This window comes from Bombyx mori, chromosome 25 (assembly GCF_030269925.1).
Source record: "Bombyx mori chromosome 25, ASM3026992v2".
NCBI lineage: Eukaryota > Metazoa > Arthropoda > Insecta > Lepidoptera > Bombycidae > Bombyx > Bombyx mori.
The window spans coordinates 11,011,897-11,038,204 of NC_085131.1; the positions used below are offsets into that span (position 1 = coordinate 11,011,897).

The 26,308-nt window shown below is 44.3% G+C and overlaps 1 protein-coding gene across 1 annotated transcript in view; it reads right to left on the reverse strand.

Moving 5' to 3' along the window:
• The window catches only part of LOC101740079 (putative epidermal cell surface receptor), an 80,019-nt gene that overhangs the window by 5,030 nt on the left and 48,681 nt on the right, over positions 1 to 26,308 (reverse strand). The window contains exons 3-14 of the mRNA XM_012689568.4: positions 13,734 to 14,197; positions 12,206 to 12,392; positions 10,713 to 10,842; positions 10,209 to 10,356; positions 8,562 to 8,952; positions 7,674 to 7,890; positions 5,996 to 6,204; positions 3,993 to 4,332; positions 3,388 to 3,586; positions 2,385 to 2,524; positions 1,489 to 1,679; positions 395 to 638 (exon numbers count right to left, since the gene is read on the reverse strand). Of these exons, the coding sequence (XP_012545022.2) occupies positions 395 to 638; positions 1,489 to 1,679; positions 2,385 to 2,524; positions 3,388 to 3,586; positions 3,993 to 4,332; positions 5,996 to 6,204; positions 7,674 to 7,890; positions 8,562 to 8,952; positions 10,209 to 10,356; positions 10,713 to 10,842; positions 12,206 to 12,392; positions 13,734 to 14,197 (2,860 nt within the window). The remainder of the gene's footprint in view (positions 1 to 394; positions 639 to 1,488; positions 1,680 to 2,384; positions 2,525 to 3,387; positions 3,587 to 3,992; positions 4,333 to 5,995; positions 6,205 to 7,673; positions 7,891 to 8,561; positions 8,953 to 10,208; positions 10,357 to 10,712; positions 10,843 to 12,205; positions 12,393 to 13,733; positions 14,198 to 26,308) is intronic.

The following is a 26,308-nucleotide window of genomic DNA, read 5'->3' on the forward strand; positions in this document are numbered from 1 at the left end:
TGTTTTCAAAATGGTGATACCCTCCCAATGCCCTTACGAGTAGTTACAAAATTTTTTTTATTGCCCTTGTAGGCAGATGAGCACACGGCCCACCTGATGGTCAGTGGTTATCGTCGCCCATGGACTTCAGCAATGTCAGGAGTAGAGCCAAACCGCTGCCTACCGTAACAGACTTTTTTTTTCATGTGGATGGCAGGAAATCCTCATGAATACCCAAGGGTATGCCCGACTCTACTGAGAAAGTGTCGCGGTGACCTACGGACTAAAACTTCCCTCCTGGTTATCTGTCCCTTTTTATTATGGGACAACCTTTATCCCTGTACTAGTCATTAGCCATTTTCAATTTGCATGCTTCCGTAACAGACGTAACTAGACAGCTTGCAAAATAATTAACCTTGAATCCGGTTCCAGGCCGCTGAGAGTGAGCGTGGTGGGCGCGTCCCTCGCGGCGAGTGTGAAGGCGTCGTGCTCCCTCCCCGCGGCCCGCGCCCCGCCCGCCGCCCGCCGCCCGCACGAGTGCGCGGCTCGGTACACGCGCACCCAGCGCTCGGCCGGCGCCGGCACGCCGCGCCACGACACCTGCACCGCGCCCGCGCCCACCGACAACGCCTCCACCGTCACCGACCAGTTGTACGGGTCTGAAACGAACAAGGCTCTATCAAATATTTTTGATCTCTCGGATCACAGCTGACGTCATCAATATACCGGATGACTGCGTAGTTGTTTTCGAACGGACTATTATTGTTAATTTTTTTTTTCCTCCTTGACGTGTAGGTTAGCTCACGGGGCTCAAACCGGGAGTGTTGCTAACACTGGCCCTAGCAAGAGCAGTGCCACAACCCACTGAGAAGATGCGGCGAGAAACTAAGTGGGCTGTGTTGATTTCCTCGTCGAGCCCTTCGTCGCAAGCGACGGTTTCGGCGAGGACGGTGACCGGCTATTGTTAATACAAGAAAGACCCTTCGAAAATCGTGAGTTTTGCAAAAAAAAACAAATTGTTACAAAATATAAAGGGTGTTTCGTACTGAAACAGATTTTTTCGTTTTTTTTTTTCTATATTTTTTATTAGTATCGAGTATTAATTAGGTAATATATCTTCAAGACAACACAAATCTTAACCTAGGTACAATAAGGTTCGATCTTGCCTGTAGACGGCCTACTAGCCAACCAGAAGCTTGCTGAGCAACCCCTCCAAGCCTACGGGCAGAGATCGCCGTCGTATAGTAACTTAGCACACGCGTTCCGCGGCAGACATTCTTTATTACAAACAACAAAAATTATCCAACGCAAGTCACGCGTAACCATTAGAACCAGCGACTATTGTTCATCGTGTTCAGTCAAGGGACAGACGGTCCCACCTCCGGAAACGACGCTGAGCCCAGGGAGCGCGAGGCAGTGGAAGGAAGGTGAACCGGTAAGTCTTCAGACTTATTTCGTTCCTTACTGTATAAAGGGCCAAGTGACCAGTCTGGCTGAAACCCCACATACCGGTATAAGGCGCAGTGGTAAACTCCACGCGACCAGGGTCTATCAGTTCTGTGTTACTCCGCGGAGGAGGGATCAGGACCAGCGAGGCTTCGTATGGAGTTCCTGGACGCAGCTCGTGCAGTTCTACTGCAGGTCTGCTGTGGTGGAGGAGCTCCGTCATGCTGTATATAGGCGTGCCCACTGGACGATACCTTTAAAAAAATATTATTATCCTTGACTTAAACGTATGAATATTTGTTAAGAAAAAAGTAATGACTCCAAGCTCAGTGTGAAAGCTCCCGGTACATAGCACAGAAGAAAATCCTAGGTTATAAAATATTGAAAGTGTTTTTTTTTTTGATAAAACTGATATTTCCTGTTCAAGAAAGCTAAGACACCAAGTCATTGGCTCTGTGGAGTTCTAGAATAGCGCTACTTTATTCCTTCCCGTGACTACCGTAAAAGGAAACTAAGGGGTTCATAACAAAATGGACAGTTGTGTTCTTTGAGCGTAATGCAATCGTCAACTAGTGGTTGGAGGTGTGTGAACACACGGGTAGGCATTACTATCCTTCCCATATCTGCTGTGAACCGGTCTTGCGTTTTAGTTTGAAGGGTGAAACAGCCGTTACACAATACTAACTTACTCAAGCAGAGACCAACATTCCTGTTTCTATGAGCTCCAGTAACCACTTAACATCGTAAGCACCTTCACCTAACTAAGTTAGAATCTAAATTCCTACGCCTCCTAATGCCATCTGATTAATTTCGTTGCGAGACTCAAGAGAAGCTAGCTTTTCTGTTGGGTTACCTTACCTTCATCGTTTAGTCTTTTACTACAAAGAAGTAACTATTGCGACAGTGAGGGTCAGACTGGTACCCGGTATACATCATCAAAACTATTAAGCTGCACACACCTGACTTGTATGCCATCAATGTACTGCAGTTCTTCCTCAGAGAAGCGTCTCCAGTTGAGCTGTGCTGTTGTATCGTTTACTTCCAAAACTGTTAGTTTACTGTCAATTTCTTTGCGTTTCTCTTCGACCGGTGTCTCGATCTGAGGAAAATCAAGTTCAAGATCGTAACTTTACTAACGTAACTAAGAGACTGATATAGTTACTAATCATACGAATGTTTGCCCGAATTGGGAATCGAACCTACGACGCTCGGAACAGTAGCCAAAAGACTAACTACAGCTCTACCGAGTCATAATCAGCCTGTATCTCTCCACTGCTGGATGGAGGCCTCTCCCATAGTCCGCCACAATGAGCGATCCCCCGCCTTCTGCATCCAACCTTTCTCAGAAAAACTAATCTTTAGGGCTATGTCGGTTACTTTGGTTCTTTGACGGATTTCCCCATTTCTGATTCGATCCACAAAAGAAACTCCGAGTATCTTTCCATAGCACACTGTGTGACTTTGAACTTACGGACCAGACCACCACTGGTGGTAGGATTTCTTGTGAGTCGACCGCCCTGCCTATTTCTGCCGTGAAGCAGTAATGCGTTTCGGTTTGAAGGGCTGGGCAGCCGTTGTAACTATACTGAGATTTTAGAACTTATATCTCAAGGTGGGTGGCGCATTTACGTTGTAGATTTCTATGGGCTCCAGTAACTACTTAACACCAGGTGGGCTGTGAGCTCGTCCACCCATCTAAGCAAATAAAAAAATAAAAAAGCTACGGTCAATGTCCGCGTTTCAGCGCCATATATCATGACCGCCGGTCGTGACTACCGAGTCAGTCTGTTATAATACTGAGATATTGTGACGTCACGGAAAGTGAGATTTTGTGACTTCTATGAATATGGTCACAGTTAGGTAGTGTTGAAATGTTATTCAATCTAAGGGAATCAAGGGAGAATGGGTAGAAAGGGAGAAGCTAATATTACATATTTTTGTTTCGCATGTTTGATGACTTACAGTCGGCGCGTCCTGGGTCCGAACAGTATAGACTTCGCTTTTCGGTTCGACGGGTAAGTTATGGAGGTAGAGCTTCGCCCGGATCTTATACGTTGTCGACGGCTTCAGGCCTGTCAGTCGGAACTCCAAGCGCGGCGTGGTCAGCACCTCGTCAGCCGGAGCGAACACTTGGGAACTCCACTGAGATACATCTTCGTCTCTAGAGAAGAAATATTGAGGAAATTCATTACCAATAACAAACAGACCTCGAATCCAATACTTCGCAGAAATTCAGCCATAAATATCGTTCTATGTCTGATGCTGTGCCTATCGCGAGGAAGTCGGATTTGAAATTTAAAATAGTGGTATTTTTTTATTGCTTATATGGGTGGACGAGCTCACAGCCCCCCTGGTGTTAAGTGGTTACTGGAGCCCATAGACATCTATAACTTAGACGCGCCACCCACCTTGAGATACAAGCTCTAAAGCATCTAATGAAATTAATACTGTTATTGATCCTTGATACGTGCGCAAATTTGAAATTGGTGAAAATTTGCGTTCCATTACTTATTAAGTATCTATATCTAACTGTATTGTACTATCAAATTTATGTAGCAAGTACTTACACCTTATCAGTATATCTCAAGTCCACACTTCCACGTAGTCCTACCAGAACGGGAGGAAGTCCGAACATCATCTTCACACTGTTCGGAGAGTCCGCTTGAAGACTAATTACAGATAATTTCTTATTAACTTCTCCATAGTTCGTTGGCATTGAAAATCCTGGAGGTAATCCTGGTATGCCCGGCTCCAAGGGGTTGCTGGGACGATGAATGTTATTCTGGTCATAATCTGGAATATCCTCTTGCGGAAAGTGGATCTCTGGGGGAATAGTTGGAAGGAAGGAGGGTTGTTGGGGACGAGAATCTTGTTGAGGGAACCCGGGTGGTGGCGGTGGTGCTTCGCCTATAAACAAAGTTTAATGCTATAAGGAATAATCTAGGAAAATGTTACTATAATACAAATAAGTTATTGAAAAAGGTTGTTAAGAAGTTTTTATTGTGAGAGTTATGAGTGCGATGATGAAGTCGTGTGATAAAATATATAGTTAAGTCACAGAAGGTCAGTCACGTGTCTAACTACTGATACAAGGGGTAGTCCAAGGCTAGGTCACTGACCTGCCGCGATATCTTGGCTCTTGTCAGCAGATCGTCCTAGGTTCCTATTTACTTCTGATTCAACTTCCATCTGTCCGAGCAAATGTTCAAGGTCTAAGGAAGTATACTTTTTCCCAAGGGGTTGAGAAATCTTTTCGTTTCCCGTCAATGTTGATTTTGTGTCCATTTTAACGTTCGGCACTGCCCTTAGTAATACTGTTTCATAAGGGTTCGGCGATTTTGTCAATAAATGAGTATTCTGATCTGGCGTCCACAAACCCTTAGTTAGAACATTATTGTTGGGCTTTAAGGTATGAATGTCTTTTGTTTTCAACATGGTAACGTGTTTTCTGGTATTGCGCAGAGAAGCATCAGTTTTTGTATTAAACAAAAATGGAGGATTTGAATTTGCGGAGTAGGTAGAAGAAATATTAACTCTCGTCGGTTCAAAATAACTAGGAGTAGCTTGTTTAGGGTGTGAAAAAATTTTGTTTTGTTCCGAGTTGTACGAATGTATTGTAAGTGGAATCTTCGTCGGACCCTTTGAATGATCATGGTTTGGTAAAAACAGGTCTAGATTTGGTAATTGTGAAATGGGAACTTTTTTGACAGGTTCATGTACATGATAATCAAGGTTCAAAGAGTCTGGATAGAAATGTATATCTTTTGATTCAGTACCTGTAGACTGTAGTAAATTATGAAATTTATCATCAGACACGATAAAATGTGGTTTATCTTTATAGAGCGGACTTTTCTGATAAGACTTTGCATGGTAAGTCGATTTTGTGATTGGATCCAGCAGCTCAAATTTATTTGGTTCCGGGGGAGACAATTTCCAATCAACGTTGGACGTCACAAATGGAGTATCAGCGTGTATAATTTTCAATGGAGACTCCATATCGTCCAATGTAAAAACTGTGATATTATCATTGGGGACATAGTTACTTGGAGTCACATAGTATTTCGGGACGCTACTTGTCAAGGGAATCGGGTTGAACGTTTTCAGAACTTTAGGAAAAGATTTCACTGGACTCAAATGTCTGTAAAAGTCAATGGGGTCGGTCGTGAGCGGCGGAGTTGGTAGGATTGGAGAGAGAGTCGGTGAGGATGGAGAGATTCGTGTCACATAGTTTTGGTCTGGTCCTATGAATGTCGGCATGCTATGACTTTGTTTTGTTGTTCCGACGCTTTCGGCTGCAAGCAACAACGTTCATGAGTGACATGCAAATGATGATAAGTGATTAATGACTTCTGTTTGTGGAGTTTGAAGTATCTATTTTTCTGGTATCGCAACTGTCTCAATTGCTAAAGATCAAGATCATGTTTGTCAAATAAATTATTATATATTGGCCAAACTTTGAATGTTTGTCAATTGGTTTATGCATTGCTAAAATTTCAGATAAATAGACCATCAAACCAATAAGAGACGTGTATATAATGTCCCACCACCTCAAAAGAATCGAGATATTTACCATTGGGTACACATCCCCATTCCTTACAACAATCCTCGTCAGATATATTGACGGGTGCCGGCCTGTGCAAAGGCGGACATCTGAAATTTTGAGGCGGAACCGCTGGTAGCGGAGAGCAGACCTCCTGGCAGTCCAGCTCTCCGTTCTCGCAGAAACAGCGTTGCTCGCAGCCCGTGAGGTCGAGAGGGACTTCACTCCAGTTAGGCACACTGATATAGTAAAATTGTTGAAGTTTACGTTGTTTTTTTTTATTGCCTTTGCAGGCAGACGAGCCTACGGCCCATAAGTGGTCACTGTCGCTCATGGACGTCAGCAATGCCAGGGGCAAAGCCAAGCCGTTGCCTACCATTAAGTACTCTCCGCAAGCTTTGTTTGAAGAAGGACATGTCATAGCGCTCGGAAAACACCATGGAGGAGAATTCATTTCAAAGCCTTAGAAAAAAAGCCTGAGTTAAATATAAGTTTATGAATAATCCATTTTGTACATTCTTTTTATCAAATACTCAATGACCAGCAAGATTTTTACTGGTGGTAGGATTTCTTGTGAGACGGGTAGGTACCACCACTCTGCCTATTTCTGCCGTGAAGCAGTAATGCGTTTCGGTTTGAAGGGGGGGGGGCAGCCATTGTAACCATACTGAGACCTTAGAACTTATATCTCAAGGTGGGTGGCGCATTTACGTTGTAGATGTCTATGGGCTCCAGTAACCACTTAAAACCACGTGGGCTGTGAGCACGTCCACCCATCTAAGCAATAAAAAAAAGAAGATTTAGTATTTTATTAGAACCATCAAAAAATAATAAAACATTATGTAGAAACAAGTATAGTTTTAAGGATTTCAGTCTGTCAAATATCGTAGTGATATTAAGAAAAACATTACTTCCGATACATTTTCAAAAGCTAGGTGGCTCCGATATTATGAGTAATTGTGATCACTAATCATCGGGCTCCTTTGCTTTTAAAATAAATAAAAACAAATAGATTTTTTGTAATAATTACTACTACTCTCCTTAGAAGATTTCGGCCACGGCGACCACTTCGTTTCTAATTGTCACTGTCGGCTAACATATGTGCCGTCTGTGGCTAACATAGCCGATCTTATTCCTAAATCACATAAGCTTTGTACCCCTTTTTACTAAAATTGCGAGGACGGAGAAGTGTCAAATTTTCCACACATAGTTTAATATAGAACAATAATTTTTTTGTTAATAAGCTTTATTAATATATGATGTTCTATTAAAATCAATATATATCATATGATCAATACTTCTTATATAATTTATTTTAATAAATTGTCATCATCAGAAACTAGTTTATATATAGAAACAGTGTAGAATGCTATTCTTTTTTTTGAAATATGCATAATAATAATTTAAATCAATAAAAAACAATATGACACACACTACCATGTATTTGACACTAACACGCATATATACTCTTTTGTTTATTGTTAAAGTCTGTGGTCGAATTGAGAATAGATTAATATTGTTTATCTACAGTGTAGGTATATATGTATATATAAAGTCTTGGCTAAATTTGTTAAAAGAGATCTATGCTAAGTCTTTGATAATAGACTCTGAATAATGTTCAAACTTATATTTTTAAATTTCGACTATAATTATAGCTGACCACTAGTTATAATAATTCTAATTCGCAATGATTAGAGTAGATACTTACGCGACTCCCTTGTAATGGCAGGTTCCATCGCTGAGGCACCTGGCGGACCGCGGGCAGCAGTTGGGCGGCACCGCGGGCGGTGAGGGCGCCCACCGCACGCAGCCCTTGGACATCAGCTCCAGGCCCACATGCGACGGACACACCAGGGCCGCGCACTCCCGCTTGTCCGGGCCGGTACACTCGCACAACTCCGAGCATCCGATATGGAACTCTTCGCCTGGTGACCGATTTTTTGTTTTTTCCTACCTAAGCTGATAGCCTTGAGAGGCTATTTTAGCGTAACCTTAACTAGTAGGTGAGCTCGCGGGGCTCAAGCCTGACGAAGTTGCTAACACGAGCCGGGTTTCGCAGAATCTACCACCGTATCGGAAACGCAACCCACTGAGAAGATCCGGCAAGAAACTCAGTGGGCTGTGTCTGTGGGTTAATTTACTCGTCGAGTCCTTCGTCGCAAGCGATGGGTTCGACGAGAACGATGACCGGTGGTGACCGAGTAGTGCTAGTTTATTTGTTTAATTTGGATATTTGTCTAAAAACGCCAATTGCATAGTGAAATGTTCAAACTCAAGTCGTAAGTATATTGATAGGTTCTTCAATGATACAAGATCGCTGAAACTACATATTGTAGAAATGTATTTTTAAATTTGATAAATGAAAATCTATAGGACAATCTAACAAGATGCATTTAAATCATAATGGCGGACCACCCTTCAGTTCCGCGTTCGGTAAGAATTTGCGGCACTTTCTCAACAAAACGATTGTTCTAATTATTATTTAGCAACATTATCAGCCACAGTACCTCCACTCTGAATGTAGACCTTCCCTAAGGCTAGTCATGGCGACCGATTCTGCATTATCATATTTTTATTGTAATTTGGAAAAACTTACCAATTTCATAAAACTTTCCATTTTCATAACACCCTTCTTTGGTATCGTTTCTCATATCTTCTGCTCCAACCTTCACTTCATTCTCAGCGAAGGCTGTTGTCGTTATAGTGAAGTTAAATTTAGTACCGGTTTCTTTTGTTTTCAGAATGTAATCTTTACCGCCGTCAAGATTAAGAATCAAATTCGAGTACTTAAGTTCTACGTCTTGATATGTTTTTCCGCCATCATCGCTTAATAGTAAATGGACTGGATCTTCAGTTGTGTTCACGTGGATGAGATTGACTTGGACTGAGTTATTGTTCAGTACTTTGACTGAGCCGATGGGTTCAGCTAAGACGAGGGGTCTACTGGTCGATTTTAATTCTTCCGACATATCAAAGCTTCTTGCCGTCTGCAAAATAAGCAGTTAAATGAAAATCTAGTCATTCACTTGGTAAATTGACAAATCAAATAGAAACTGTTCGTGTGTCTGCTTTGAAGATTTATGTCCTAGTTAAGATTTTGCTTTGGAACTGGCTTAAAGCTGTTACTATATATATTTAAATAATAATAATAATAATAATAATAATTTATTTATTTCTCTCTTAAAGGTACAAGGTACATACAAATTCAAATGGAAATAAATTAACCTTATAATTTACTATATTATACCTTATAATTTATTATCCCTACATCGGTGCTTATTCGTCACATAGTAACTGTTGAGAAATCCGTTTATCTTATTTACTCAAATTGACGTAAACTTGTTAAAATTTTATTAACTAATTAGAAAAACTTGAACCCAACACAATGCTTTATAAACTTTCGATATTAAAACAGTTTTATAGATGTAATCAGACAAAATTAATTTCAAAATCCAAAACGGGAAACAAACATAGCTTTTTATAGACTTAGTCAAGAAAATATTCAATCAACCAAACAGATGAAAAGATTATAGAACCTGACGAAATATGCCAAATTATTATCAATGAACACTAATGAATAGAACGCTTGATAAAGTAGAAAAGGGTTCGCTGTGGTGACTAGTGGTGACTAGCGATATGATCTCATCGATAAGAGTAAGCGTATTATAGTATTTTTTAAGTCCTTTTTCAAATGTTTACGATTCGGATTTTTGTCGAATTGCTTCTATTGTCAATAGCTACCGCTGTATTATTGACATGATTCAAACATTTTTAATACGCTTTTATTAGCTTCAGACGTATGTATGTAACGGATTTTTTGCACATGATTTTGACTCCCTTCAAAAATTGAAATTCAACTAAAAAATGAAAAATAAATAATAGTTTAAAAAAAGTAACAAAATACGCTTTTATAGAAAATCCAACTAAAAATAGAAAATTAACTGTAATAAATTTGAATTTAAAATAGTATAAAATAAAATGCGTGGGGTGCATGGTATCAGTAGTTATAAATATTTTATGAACAGATATGAGTAGAAGGGTTATTTTGATAATATCCTGAAAAGCACCCTATGCTTTTTTTACAATAAAATTATTTTTCTTACACTATTTTTAATTCAAATTTATTACAATTTATTTTCTATTTTTTAGTTGGATTTTCAATAAAAGCGTATTTTGTAAGTTTCTTTAAACTATTATTTATTACAGTTAATATTAGTTTTCTTACAGACGTCGCCTGTGTTACCTCACTAGCGCTTGTCGTAGAAGATGTGACGTTATCAGGCGGTTCTTCGTGAACGTCTTGTGATACATCGCACACTTGGATCTCGCAGCACGCGTCATTCGGATCTTGGACGTTGATACATTTCTCGGACGGACTGTATTGTTTGCATCTAGGATATCAGGGAGATAGCTTTAATGAGTAAACTAATAATCTAATGTGATGTGCATATAAAGTTTTCTTTTTTTTTTATAAAGAATTTGGCTCCAACGCCTTTGGCATTGATTTTGCCAATGTCAAAGTATTTACAAAAATGACCGGTACTTAGAGAGGAAAAAAATACTACATCTAAATACAAATAAATCTGGTCGGTTTTTCCATACGCGAATCTGTGGTTTTAAGAGCAGCACAAACAAATATATGTTAGACTAACTACTTTAGAGATAAATATGAAAGTTTTAGTTTATTCGTCATTCGCATACGTCAAATACCTGAAATTTCCATTTGTTTCAAGTGAACGATTCTTACCGAGGTTTGCACGTAGCTACAGAATTAGGTTCGCACATGCAGCTCTGTTCACATCCGATATTCCATTTGGTCCCGACCGGGTATGTATCGTTGCCGTAGCGGCAAACATCCAGTTTCATTGGCTTAGTATCTGTAAGTTAGATAACGTTATATCATAAGTACAAATAACAGAAGTCTTTACATAGTCGTCGTGGCCTAATGGATAAGACGTCCGGTGCATTCGTGTTGAGCGATGCACCGGTGTTCGAATCCCAGGCGGGTACCAATTTTTCTAATGAAATACGTATTCAACAAATGTTCATGATTGACTTCCACGGTGAAGGAATAACATCATGTAATAAAAATCAAACCCGCAAAATTATAATTTGCGTAATTACTGGTGGTAGGACCTCTTGTGAGTCCGCGGGAGTAAGTACCACCATACTGCCTATTTCTGCCTTGAAGCAGTAATGCGTCTCGGTTTGAATGTTGGGGCAGCCGTTATAACAATACTTGACACCTTAGAACTTATATCTCAAGGTGGGTGGCGCTTTTACGTTGTAGATGTCTATGGGCTCCATTAACCAGTTAACACCAGGTGGACTGTGAGCTCGTCCACCCATCTAAGCAATAAAAAATATATTGTATCGATATGCACAAAATTCAGATAGTTGTCGCCATTATAGATGATCAAACGATCTATTGCTCGGTGATAAATTGATTGGTTTCTAATCTTCACTAAAGTCTTATTATCTGGTTAAAGTAAAACATAATACACATTCACTTAATTAAGAAAGCAAACCTTCCACGTTGGCCTCAAGCTAGAATTATTCCCAATGACTAAGAAAGACAAACAAAGATGCCTTTGCATCCAGACACCGAAAAACCTTTCATAAAGATGGTGGATAATCGAACCAAAAACTCATGGAACAGCTGTCAATCACTCGATCAGCGAGGTAATTGCAACCTTCGTCCAGTGATAAGCCAACCGATCACCTTCCGATTCGAGACACAAGATTTAAATCTCCATAGCGTTAAAGAAACTCACTCTCTCCCAACATTTCCAAGATTATTTATTGCTTTTATAATTAAGATTACACTAGAAAACTCGATTTAGGGTTTCAAAATTTAAATGCTACAACAATCTAACACCGACCCATTATGACGCTAAATGAGATTCTTCAAGGTTGAAATACATATGTACAATTTCGTTCATAATGCACTTGAAGAGATGCATTTCTCGCAACATATAAATACGCAAAGGAAAATGGTCATGTGGTCACTGCTAGAACGTTATGTGAGCCCGCACGGGTGGGTACCACCGCTCTGTCTATTTATGCCGAGAAGCAGTAATGCCTCTCGATTTGTGCAAACATTGTACTGTAAAAACTGAAATTTAGAACTCATGTTTCAAGATGGGCAGCGGCATTGACGTAGTTAATGTCTACAGGCTCCATCATTCATCCAAGTCCACAATGTTAACAACGAAAAAAAATAGTAATGGTGAAACATACCTCCATTACCAGTGGAACAAGCGATAATAGAGCAGCAGCTGTCTACAGGAGATTCAAAGCATAAGGGATCGTTCAATCGTCGCCCGCTGCGAATGTAAGGATGTTTACAGCGCGGTGAACATTCGAAAACGCCGCCCGGAGTACACTCACATGATTCTTCGCATCCACGATCCATATGATCACCGATCTGATTGGAAAGAAAATCATATTCTAAGATTTTTTTAAATGCCTTCACTGCTCTTCAAACCTTGTTCGAAAAAGGACTGCAAAAACGTGCAAGTTCATGAGAAAAATCGATAAAACGTGGTAAAGAAATAACTATCTAACCTTTTCTCAATTGGCGAGCAGTTAAAATTCCTCAGAGCTCTCCTCCATATAACACATGGTACAATAAAGATTCAATGGACTCCCAATAATCTTAACTTATCTTATATATTTATTTATACACAGACTTTATATACCTTTAAAAGAGCAATTCTTGTACATATTATATATAATCTGAATCTCGGAAACGGCTCTAACGATTTTTATAAAATTTTGTATACAGGGGATTTCGGGGGCGATAAATCGATCTAGCTACGATTTATTTTCAGAAAATGTTATTTTATTCGTGTTTTCAATAATCAATTTAATCGATAATCAACTTTATGACTCTTCCGGACGTCTATTGGCGAATAATAATACTATTTTTCATAATTGAGAGCAACTAACTGCTTTAAAGACACAATAACAGATAACATTGTTAAGCCACCCGAAGCCAATGAGTGTTTGGTTTAAGGTTAGACCAAGAAAATTAATTGTTTATTTATATCATTTGTGTCTTTTTAACTCACGTGTTCACTTAAAAATGCCTAAACGATCTTGGAATATTTCATCATATTATCAATATGTAATTCGTATTTAAATATAATTTCTAAAAAACACAATTTATCAAAAAAATATAAAACCGGTCATCGTCTAGTTGAACTTATGACACAAAATAAAGATAAAATTGAAATACGTATCATAAATTGGTTGATAGCCGCCATAATTTAACACATTCTTCGCATTCAAATGTATCATGTAACATGGACCATTCTTTATCTAAATTTAGAAGCTTTCTTGACTTATCAGGCCAGTGCACTCGTATCGATTGATACCACTCAGGCGGGTTTCAAATACTTTGGCAGGTAAAATATTTTTAAGGAAATGTACACCTTACACGACCGTTTTCCGCAATAAATGAATAAAATCGTGCTATAAATTGAGCCCAGAAATTAAATGTACATAATTATTGGTAGGTCTGCCGCACAGCGAGTCTGAACCAAGCTAGCACCATCTTGCCCATTCCTACAGTGAATGAATAATATATATGCGTTTTACAAAACACATGAGACATCCATCTCAAGATCTCAAGTGTCTCAAGATGGATGTCGCCACTTCATGAGTTCTCAACTTCTAGTCAGTCATGAGATCAAACATTTATTGAAAGTTTAATGGTTTACATAGAAAACTCCAGTGGTGGTCCAATTTAAAAAAAAAAACCAACCTTATAACTGATTTCGTTTTCTTTGCACGTTCCGATTTCATCCGAGCCCCGTTCGTTATTCAATAAATGATGGAAAGGCGCTTGTAAATTTGAATAAAATTTGTCCGGAATATTCTTGTTCTTGTGATCGTGTATCCTCGGAACTTCGTCGTCTTCTTCATCAAGATTTACGTCACTCAAATCCAAACCCTTTTTACTGCTCTTCTCGATAGTCTGATTGTGTAGTGCGTTCGCGAAGTTTTGAAGTTCATCTACATTTAAATTGAGTAGTCTAGGTTGTGGTTTTGGTTCGATAGCTTCTTGAACTTCTGTTGTAACTTCTGCTTCTTTCGTCAATTCTGCTTCGGTCACGTTTTCTGTCACTTCTATTATTCTTGGTGTAGGAGTTGAGATTGGAGGTAATGTCTCTAGTGTTTGTGATGACGTAGTTGATGGCACTTCTTCTTCGTCGTTAGCTATTTTACCTGTAAATAGTATAAGTAATTTTAATTAATTTGAAGTATGCTTTAATTAAGTTTCAAGGTCTCAGTATTATAAACATCAAAACAACCAGTTTAACAAATTGATTTTATATCCTCATGTACAACAAAAACTTAAATCATTTCATAGCTTATGGGTCATTTAATGTAATCGTATATATCGCAAGCATTTATAAAGTGCGGATGTATAAATAAAATGCGTCAACTAATCAAAAAGTGGATCACGGTCAATAATCGAGATATACTGGTCACTGGCTTAGACAGTACGATATTTTACCAAAGACCTTAACGCGAGACAATAAGGCTTAAACTCTATTGCAAATTTAATCGGAAATAGAGCTCTGAAATTGATTTGTTCGATGTCCGATCTTGATTTTTATTTACGGCTTCGGAAACAAATTGTAGTTTAAAAGTTTTGTTACTTATTGACATACAATTCATTTGTAACCTTTTTTTTTTTGAGCTCACTTTACTCGCTTTTTTTAAGTGATTAGCAGCGAGATCTCACACCATGAATTGAAATGTGAGATGGAACAGTCAAAATTGTATTATTGTATAGCAACTGTTTAAATATTAAGACCAGAACGTTCGCATGTGGCTTACATTGCGGCATTATGTTAGTCAGGTGGCCTCACAAATTAATATGACATTCGGGCTCACAATATCAATAAAAAATCACCAGTAATATATATTTATATGTTCTTCATTTTAGACTCACAACCAAATGAAATACAGAGTGCCTCGTATAACAACTCGCCGGTTTGAGACTGGGCTGGTCGCGAGAAAATTTATAATATTTTTTTTCCCTAATCGTTTTATGTTTATTTTTATCGAATAAGTAGCGAAGAACAATAAATAACAACAAACCTTTGGCGTGCCTACGCTACAGCGCTAAATAATAAACACGTTTTGAGCCAGTAAGGTCATCATCAGTTACATCGGCTGTGCGTTATCAAATAAACCGGTCTCTCGTGTGCCGCTTTTACGAGTAATATCCTTATTGATGAAAACTGATTAAATCTCTCACTAATGTGAATATGAAAGTCGATAAGCAGTACTGTTTTATTAATCTTCGGTAACTAGGTACGTATAAAATTTGCGTCACACATTGCGTGTTCAAATCACCTCGGGGTAGGTATACGACAAAGGGAAGATCTGCCACTGAGCGGGAAGCGATATTGCTCGGTAGACCGACGGTCCGAATGTTTTTGTTCGGAGCTTGTATATATGCTTATCTTGCTTAGCTTATCTTGAAAATGTCGTAAGCGAGATTCAGGCATTTGTCAAATAACTTCTGTCCTATGAACCGGTCATCGTTCTCGTCGAACCCGTCGCTTTACGAAGGGCTCGGCGAGTAAATGAACCCACAAACACAGCCCGCTGAGTTTCTCGCCGGATCTTCTCAGTGGGTCGCGTTTCCGATCCGGTGGTAGATTCTGCGAAATACGGCTCTTGCTAGGGTTCGTGTTAGCAAAATCGTCAGGTTTGAGCCCCGTGAGCTCACCTACTAGTTAAGGTTACGCTGATATAGTCTCTCTAGACCCTCAGATTAGGTAGAAGAAGAAAAAAAAAGTCCTATGATGGCTACCGCCAATACAATACATACAATGTAATTTAAAAATCGAATTCGAAGAAAGATATTGATTAATCAAACATCAATATTGCTCAGTGATTTCCTGTGCTCGTAGTACACGACTTACTCCAAGTACCACATTGAATGACCTCAAGTCGGCCTCAGCAAGATGTAGGTTACGCTTAGAGTAATAATTACCGGTTCGTAACAGATTTATTTACGGCTATTTCAAATAGACATTACTATGATTTTCATTAATAAATAAGTTTATATATAGTTATTATTTGTGCATTTTAAAACTTTTTTTATTTATTATAACTACTAGGTGAAAGGATCCTGTGAACTTAAACTAAGGAGATTGCAGCATGGGGGGGGCAAAGCATGCCACGATGAAGGGGGCTGTGCGACGGGCAGCGGAAAACCCGTCGAACCGAGGTGTGCCAGCGCTGGCTCGACGCGCTCTGCGCTCGTCAGCGACTGCGAGGCGGCTGGCCCGAAAGGGAAAGTCAGGCGGAAGAGGAAATCGAGGGGAGTTTCTTCCCGCGAAGGGAAGGGGGGGCTAACGTCGTCCTCTGACACGGATGCCCCACCGGAGAAAGTGGTGGTAGTCTCCGATTCGGCCTCTGCCGCGGAGGAGATGCCGCCCCCTAAAGGGAGACCCGCTCGGGGGAAGGGCGCACCGTCACCGGCGCCGTCATCGGCGTCGATGTCTGTCGCCTCGCTGGACGGGCGGACGACAGAAGAGGAGGAGGGCGGTCTTCGGGACCCTGCCTTGGTCATAGGCAGGGCCATGAAGACCGTCAAGTCGTATGCGGCGACCAGTGCCAAAACCAAAGCTGCTGGCCGCAGGCTGCGGGAAGTCGTCTCGCGAGTCTCGAAGGTTCTGCCTTCGGTTGCTTCCGCCAATGACCAGGTGGTGCAGCTGATGGCGGAGAATTTGAGGCTCCGAGCACAGCTACAGGCGCAGCAGCGGCCCGATGGCAAGGTTGCTGCTACCAAGCGGGTAGCCGCGACGAGGTCGTCGCCCGCGTTGCCGCGTGCCGCTGGGTCGCGGACTCCTCCGGCATCTGTGCCGGCGGTGTCGCCGCTGGTCTCCGGGGTCCCTCGGGGTCCCTGTCCCTCAGCGGCGGCTGGCGACCCGTGGCCCGTGCTGCCACCATCGCGCGCGGTACAGCGGCGTTCGCGTCTCCCGTCGCCGCGGTCTAGGGAGGCGACGGCCGTCGAGCGGCAGCAGGGATCCGCGGGGCCACGGATCTTGGGCCTGCCGGAACCGAATTGCTACAGCCTGGACGAGATTATCGATCGCACCGTCCAGGCTGTAATGGAAAGGCTGGGTGGCGGGCTGGCGGCTCTCGAAGCGAAACGTATTGTCGCTGGTGACGCTGAACGGCCTGCGTCTACACATGCCGCGGTGTCGGGTGCTGCAGTGACCCGCTCCACCCCCGTACAGGCTCCAGCTACTAGGGCGGGCCCGGGGCGAGACAGAGCCAAGCGGGGGGGCGGCGCTAACGCGAAGTGCACATCGCAAGCGCCTCAACCCCGTCCGCTGCCCCCGCCCCCGTCTAACATGGACGAGGGGTGGAATGTGGTGGCCCGGCGGGGTGCCAAGAGGGCCGTACCGACAGCTCCCCAAGTGGGTGGAGCACCGGCCACTGCGGCGTCTCAGGCTGCTCCCCAACAGGGTCGAGCGCCTGTGGCCGCCAAGAAAAAGAAGACGAAGAAGAAGTCGACGCGCGCGCCGCGGTCGGCGGCAGTGGTCTTAACGCTGCTGCCGGCCGCCGAGGCCAAGGGCGTGTCATACGGAGATGTAGTCTCCCGGGCGTGCGCGGCTATTGATCTGGACGAGATCGGGGCGGGGGAGGGCCTCCGCTGTAGGCTGACGGCCAATGGGGCCAAGCTACTAGAGTGTCCCGGTGCCGATAGTTCCGGCATCGCGGAGCGTCTGGCGGCGAAGCTCCGTACGGTTCTGCCTGAGGAGGAGGTTCGAGTGCACAGGCCGGTCAAAATGGCTGAATTGAGAGTGACCGGCCTGGACGACTGCACCACTAAGGATGAGGTGGCGGCGGCTATTGCCGCCCGGGGCAACTGCGCCCTGGAGAGTATAACCGTAGGCGAGCTGCGCCTCGGTTATACCGGGGCTGGCTCTGTTTGGGTGCGTTGCCCGGTAGAGGCGGCCACCTCCTTGGCTGCTCCTCCGCCCGGGAGACCGTCGGGGGAACCGGGCAGGTTGCGCGTGGGCTGGATAGCGGCCCGCGTGCGCCTTCTCGAACCACGCGCCTGGCGGTGCCTCAGATGCTTCAGCACTGGGCACTGCCTTGCTAAATGCGCGAGTGCCGTTGACCGCAGCGGATTGTGCTTTCGCTGTGGTCAGCCGGGACACAAGGCGGCCGTGTGCTCGGCTGCGCCGCACTGCTTATTATGTGCGGCGGCCGGGCGCAAGGCTGACCACCGGGCCGGGGGCAAGGCCTGCCCTCCGGCCAGCAAGAATGCTGAACGAAATCGGCGCCGCCAAGCTAAGCGGCGTCAAAAGAAGCGGTTGGCCGGGGGAGCACCGGCCGGCACTTTGTCCCCCGCTGAGGCGTTCGCGCCCGATAGCGGGGGCAATGGAGTAGGGGAGGGAGCGATGGATGTGGTTCAGTCTTAATGGATCACACCTATCGCTTCCTGCAGGGAAACTTGAACCACTCCGCTGGGGCTCAGGACATGTTGCTCCAGACCATGGCGGAGTGGTCAATTGACGTGGCTGTGGTCGCCGAGCCATACTTCGTTCCCCCAGCGGATGACTGTTGGTTTGGGGACGTTGATGGCTTGGCGGCCATACATATCAGAAGAACCGCGATGGTCCCCCCCCTGGCGATGGTGACCAGGGGCCCCGGGATCGTCGCGGTACAGTTAGAAAATATCGTCGTGATCGGGGTGTACTTTTCTCCGAATCGGCCTACCGTCGAGTTCGAGCGGTTCCTGGACGGGCTAGAGGTGATCGCTCGTCACCTCGCTCCCCGTTCAGTGATACTGGCGGGGGACTTCAATGCGAAGTCTGTCGCTTGGGGTTCCCCATTCACGGACGCTCGTGGTAGGCTGCTGGAGGAGTGGGCGGTCGCGGTCGGTCTCTGTATCGTTAATAGGGGCTCGATCGCGACTTGCGTGCGGTGGACGGGCGAGTCTATCGTGGACTTGACGTTCGCGAGCTCGCCCGTCGCGCGGCGCATCCTCGGCTGGAGAGTGGTGGTGGGGGCGGAATCGTTGTCCGATCACCGGTATATCCGGTACGATCTTTCTGCCCCTGCGCCGACGCCGGCTGCAGGTGCCCGCGGGGTTGACCCCCCGCAGAGTGCATCCCGGTCATTCCCTAGGTGGGCACTGAAGCTCCTGAACAGGGAGCTCCTGGTGGAGGCCTCTATGGTGGCGGCGTGGGCGCCCAAGCGCCCACAACCTGTCGATGTGGAAACCGAGGCCGAATGGTTCCGGGGCGCGATGCACCGCATATGTGATGCCTCGATGCCCCGGGTCGGCTCTCGGCACTCTGGACGGCGACAGTCGCCCTGGTGGTCGCCCGAAATTGCAAGACTGCGTGCGGTCTCCATTCGGGCGAGCCGCCGGTGCACTAGACACCGCCGTCGCCGCCGCCTGCGGCGCGACGAGCCCGTCGCGTTCGCGGAGGAGGAAGCTCGGCTGCACCGCGAATATCGCGCTGCGAAGGACGCCCTGCGGCTGGCCATCAGGCGGGCCAAGGAGCAGAACATGGAGAGACTCTTGGAGGCGCTCGAAGCGGATCCGTGGGGGAGCCCATACAAATTGGTACGCGGCAAGTTGCGCCCGTGGGCCCCCTCTATGACTGAGCGTCTCCAGCCCCAGCAGCTGCGGGACATCGTTTCGGCGTTGTTCCCGCAGGAGCGGGAGGGTTTTGTCCCTCCCGCTATGGGCGGGCCGTCTGACACCGTCGACGGCCAAGCTCCTGCTGAGGTGCCTCGTATTACCGAGGCAGAGCTCCGGGTGGCCGTTGTCAAGATGACTGCGAAAGACACGGCCCCCGGCCCGGACGGAGTCCACGGCCGGGTATTGGCCTTGGCCCTCGGTGCCCTGGGGGACCGGCTCCTTGAGCTATATAATGGCTGCTTGGAGTCGGGACGGTTTCCGTCGCTCTGGCGGACGGGTAGACTTGTGTTGTTGAGGAAGGAGGGGCGCCCGGTGGATACAGCCGCCGGGTATCGTCCTATCGTGCTGCTAGACGAGGCGGGAAAATTGCTGGAACGTATTCTGGCTGCCCGCATCGTTCGGCACCTGGTCGGGGTGGGGCCTGACCTGTCGGCGGAGCAGTACGGCTTCCGGGAGGGCCGTTCGACCGTGGATGCAATTCTTCGCGTGCGGTCCCTCTCGGACGAGGCCGTTTCTCGGGGTGGGGTGGCGCTGGCGGTGTCTCTTGACATCGCCAACGCATTTAACACTCTGCCCTGGACCGTGATAGGGGGGGCACTGGAGAGGCATGGAGTGCCCCTCTACCTCCGCCGGCTGGTTGGGTCCTATTTGGGGGCCAGGTCGGTCGTATGTACCGGGTACGGTGGGACCCTTCATCGTTTTCCGGTCGTGCGTGGTGTTCCGCAGGGGTCGGTTCTCGGCCCCCTCTTGTGGAATATCGGGTACGACTGGGTGCTGAGGGGCGCCCTCCTCCCGGGCCTCCGCGTTATTTGTTACGCGGACGACACGTTGGTCGTGGCCCGGGGGGATGATTTTAGGGAGTCTGCCCGTCTCGCCACAGCGGGAGTGGCCCTCGTCGTCGGAAGGATAAGGAGGCTGGGTCTCGACGTGGCGCTCAATAAATCCGAGGCTCTGTGGTTTCACGGGCCGCGGAGGGCGCCACCCGTTGACACCCACATCGTGGTTGGAGGCGTCCGGATAGGGGTCGGGGTGCAGTTGAAGTACCTCGGCCTCGTGTTGGACAGCCGGTGGGCCTTTCGTGCTCACTTTGCGGAGCTGGTCCCCCGATTGATGGGGACGGCCGGTTCTTTGAGCCGGCTGCTCCCGAATATTGGGGGACCGGATCAGGTTGTGCGCCGTCTCTACGCGGGGGTGGTGCGATCGATGGCCCTGTACGGTGCACCTGTGTGGGCTGAGCCGCGCAACCGGGCCACTATGGCTCGGTTCTTGCGCCGGCCGCAGCGCACCGTTGCCATCAGGGTCATCCGCGGATATCGCACCGTCTCCTTCGAGGCGGCGTGTGTTTTGGCGGGGACGCCGCCATGGGAGCTGGAGGCGGAGTCGCTCGCTGCCGACTATCGGTGGCGCAGCGAGCTTCGTGCTCGGGGCGTGGCGCGTGTCCCCGAGAGTGAGCTGCGGGCGCGGAAGGCCCATTCTCGGCGGTCCGTGCTCGAGTCGTGGTCGAGGCGATTGGCCAACCCCACGTGGGGGCTACGGACCGTCGAGGCGGTTTACCCGGTCTTTGATGACTGGGTGAATCGTGGCGAGGGACGTCTCACCTTTCGTCTGGTGCAGGTGCTGACCGGGCACGGATGCTTCGGGAAGTACCTGCGCCGGATAGGGGCTGAGCCGACGACGAGGTGTCACCATTGTGGACACGACCTGGACACGGCGGAGCATACGCTCGCTGTCTGCCCCGCTTGGGAGGTGCAGCGCCGTGTCCTGGTCGCAAAGATGGGACCTGACTTGTCGCTGCCTGGCGTCGTGGCGTCGATGCTTGGCAGCGATGAGTCATGGAAGGCTATGCTCGACTTCTGCGAGTGCACCATCTCGCAGAAGGAGGCGGCGGGGCGAGTGAGGGAAAGCTCTCCTCACTACGCAGAAACCCGCCGCCGCCGAGCAGGGGGTCGGGACCGGGGTCGTATCCGTGACCTGGCCCCCTAAGAGCTAGGGGTCCCACCCGTTTTGTGCGGGGAGGGACCCAGACGAGGGGTGGCGTGCTCTGCACGCTCACCCGCAATAGGAAGCCGGGTGATGGTAGACCGCGTTCCCCCGACCGCTCTGGGGGAAGGTGTAACGCGGCGCCATCAAAGCGGGCTCTCGGCCCGCTGAACGAGGGAACCGGTGGTCGTTTCGCTGGCGGCCACCGGTCCGGCGTCCGTGGGACGGTGGGATGGATGTAATGTGCTCTGCGTCAACCCTGTCCCGCCGTTTCAATAGCCCCGACTGGGCTCCGGCCCGGTCCGAGGTAGGGCGCCGGTTGTGAGCGGCAGGAGTTTTTAGTGAGGTTCAACTCCCACATACCCCACCTGCCGCGCGGGTGGGGATCCGGCGATTTTCTCCTGTGGAAAAAAAAAAAAAAAAAAAAGGAGATTGCAGCATGCACAAAAAAATTGCGTATTTATTCCAAGATGCATTGATTTATTTTTATTTGAACAACTACATATTGTGAGTTGGACTTCGTTTTTCATTCGTCGTTTAATAGATGGTATTCATATTTAAATTATTAATTTAATAAAGTATTTAATTGGGTCCAATAAAACACTTCACAAACAATATAACATCAACAAAAAAAAACGAAGCTGCCCCTGTTTATTTAATAATATTAAAGTAACGTCCAATGCAAATTTACATTATGTTCACGAATGATTTCTTTGAATTATAATAACAGACACAGCCCACTGAGCTTCTCGCCGGATTTCAGCGGGTCGCGATTCCGATCCGGTAGTAGATTTATTCGCGAAGCAGCTGCTCTTGAGTTATACCCACCAAACGACTCCCCTTGCACGCGGATGCTCACCTACCCGCTGGTCTGATCTGGTAAAGACGCCCACCGGCCTGCCTATAACCGAGGCTATAAAGAGAATAAAGAAGTATAGTGAATCGAGTGGTCAATATTTCAAGCTAGACACGACCTTCAGTAATAAAGAGACCGACTCAGAAAAAAATCTTCAATGTTGCCCACCCTATGAGGGGTCGTATATCCAAAATTTGTCAATCAATGCCCAATAAATCCGGACAATACTACCACTATTCAGTGGCCGTTTCATACAGTTCCACATTCCCAGCTGGCTTTCGAGTTACCGACTAAGAAGCGGGTCACTTTTACATATGACAAGCAATTGTCAAAAAGCCAATGACTCAGTAGCGTTGAAGGAGGTATGTCCTCATAACTTGTTGCGTAAAACGCGTCAGACATCCGCATACGATTTTCATGTGTAGCTGGACAATCGCGTGTGGTCTGACGCAGATTATTTGCTACAGGAATTATCGAGGTACCGTTAACTATGTAACGAGCATTGAACGCAGACTGCGCTACAACTTTTTTGGCGTACTAAAACATCGTTACCAATACCGTCTAATGGAACCTTAAAAGCCAAGCAAATTTGTTTATTGCAGTAAGAATTTCACTGTCAATAATAGTCAGTCATCCGTGGCTACGAAAACCGTGACGTATAAGAAGCGTATATAATAATAACTGAAAATCACGAGATTTAACCGTAAAGTACCTACATACATTTAATTTTGTTTAAAACTCGCGATAAAAGATATTATATTCTACTAACCGTACTCGCCCGTTTCGCTGGACATTTAAAATTATAATTAATTAAATTATTATAAATAACATTATTATTTATTGTCATTATTATTAGGGAGTCCAACACTCATATAAATATTAGCCGATCCATTAAGTACATGTATTTTCTACATGAATGCCAAGTTTCAAGTTAATGGGATGCATGGTTCAGTAGTTATAAAGGCACATCCATAAAAACCACTGCAGTATTATATATTAGTATAGATAACGTTTATTTAAACTATAATTAATTATTCTCCCGCTTAACCAGGCGCAATTTTAATGCTTTATCATAGACACAGGTCGTTAGTGCTAAGCCTTCTAACACAATAGTATTTTGTTTTTTTTTTCATTTTACAGTCCAACAATTCGAAGAAAGAAACTGACTTTAAAAGAAAGATTAAAAATATAAAATACCTACGTCAATACCTACTGAACAAAACAGAGAATCGGTTGACAAACAGAAGTGGAAATTGTACTAAGCTGTTTTGTCCTAAGATAAACTTAGTGTACTTAAGCTATTTACGCCTTAAGTAAAATCTTACTGGTGGTAGGACCTCTTGTGAGTTCGAGCGGATAGGTACCCCCACCCTGCCTATTTCTGCCGTGAAGCAGTAATGCGTTTCGGTTTGAAGGGTGGGACAGCCGTTGTAACTATACTGAGACCCTTAGAACTCATATCTCAAGGTGGGTGGCGCATTTACGTTGTAGATGTCTATGGGCTCCAGTAACCACTTAACACCAGGTGGACTGTGAGCTCGTCCACCCATCTAAGCAATAAAAAAAAATCGAATGGTACAAAAAATCTAACCAAACAATTCGTAATGTCATTCATTCGGATTACGTATACGCAATATTTGTATTAACAAACAATGGCGTCGAACAGCGACAGTCTGCGTAGATACATAACATTATCCGACCATTGCACCTCACATATACAAATACATATGTACATTATGTATTAGCTGCAAGTTCTTAGTTGTTAAATAAATGGGTCTTAATCGCGCTAAATAACTTTTGAATTTCACTTCTCTGTGTACTAGTAGATGTCAAAATTCGAACAAAAACAAAAAACAAAAAATATTCCATCTTTATTTTGTGGCGCGTAGAGTGTGAAAACTAGTAGATGTCAAAATTTGAACAAAAACAAAAAAATATATATTCCGTCTTTATTTTGTGGCACGTAGAGTGTGAAAACTAGTAGATGTCAAAATTCGAACAAAAACAAAAAAATAATAATATTCCGTCTTTTTTTTGTGGCACGTAGAGTGTGAAATCTGGTAGATGTCAAAATTCGAACAAAAACAAAAAAAAAATATTCCGTCTTTATTTTGTGGCACGTAGAGTGTGAAATCTAGTAGATGTCAAAATTCGAACAAAAACAAAAAAAAAATATTCCGTCTTTATTTTGTGGCACGTAGAGTATGAAAACTAGTAGATGTCAAAATTCGAACAAAACAAAAAACAAAAAAAAAATCTGTCTTTATTTTGTGGCACGTATAGTGTGTATGAAGGACATTAATTTTAAAAACTTCTTGGTGCTATTGATTCTGTTACCTTTTAATTTCAAAGAATTTTCCGATTAAAAAAAAAACAATCAACAAGATATGCATTTTCACTATGAGGTCAACGGATTACAGTTATTGTAGTATTGAAACTATTTTTACGATATAATCTCATGTTTTCTATTTTTAATTATTTTATTTCTGACGGTTTGAATACTTTATTGTTTCCGTGGCTACGAACGTTTAAGAAAATTGAGAAAACCGAAGAAAATTCTATATTGTAAATCAATGTTGTTCTTTTTAACGATAATATTTGATTTTTTTTTAACTTCCCATTATTAATAAACTGTGATGCAATGAAATAAAAAGAGATTTTTTTTTGTCGTATATTCAAAAAAATAGCTTCTGCCTGGTGTTGAGATGGTTACTAAAAACCACAAACTTCTAAATGTAAATTTCTTCGCCAACCTTGACACGTGGTGTCAAATTCTGAATTAAATTGATGGCAAATCTATGCGTGTGTATATATTAAACTGCTTCCCTTCCAGTTAAATTCGCAATTATTACAAAATACAATTATACACACACAAACATTGATTCATAAAATTGAAGATAGACCTAGTGCACACTTTTTTTTTTTTTTTTCTGATGGTGAGTGGTTACGTCGCCCCTGGACTTCAGCAATGCCAGGGACAGAGCCAAGCCGCTGCCTACCGTAAAATACCGTAATATGTAAACAAATCTAGATTTTACCATTAGGTCTTTTCGAAAGTAATCAAACGTTCATGGGAGTGAGTTAAATGGACCTTACTGAACTCAAAGTTTTATACCAGTAGTTTTTGATTTGAAGCTGCATATTTGATTTTATTTGATTTTAAATTATTGTTTTACTCCTTTTAGAGACGACTTTACTCGTTAATGTAGTAAAAATTATATCTCCCCCAAGATCGTACATTTTTTCTTGATGATAGGTACCTTATGTCCTTTACCGTATACCTAATAACATGTTTTTTTTTTATAGCCTTTGTAGGCAGACGCTCATACGGCCCACCCGATGGTGAGTGGTTACCGTCGCCCATGGACTTCAGCAATGCCAAGGGCAGAGCCAAGCCACTGCCTACCGAACCAAGCCGCTGCCTACCGTATGTATGCAAAAGAACAGTTGAGTTGATAGGACGTGAAAGCCTAACAAACAAACAAACTCGGCTTCGGGTTTATAATGTTTGCATACGTAGAATGTTTGTAATTTGCAAAAAAAATTATTTCCGCAGTAATTTCAAATTAGTGTTCATTATAAATACGAGCACAGGTATCTCCGAGTAAACTCATCGAATCACAAATAATAAATCAAATCTTTATTAACTCACGGCTTCACGATACAGTAAGTCCGATGAATAAAAACCGGTGTCTTCGTTAAAATATAATTTACTTTGATAATTATTTAAAAATAATCACGAATGCTAATAATATATTAACAACTCTAAATGTAAAACAGCTTATCTATATTGATAATAATAATGACTTTA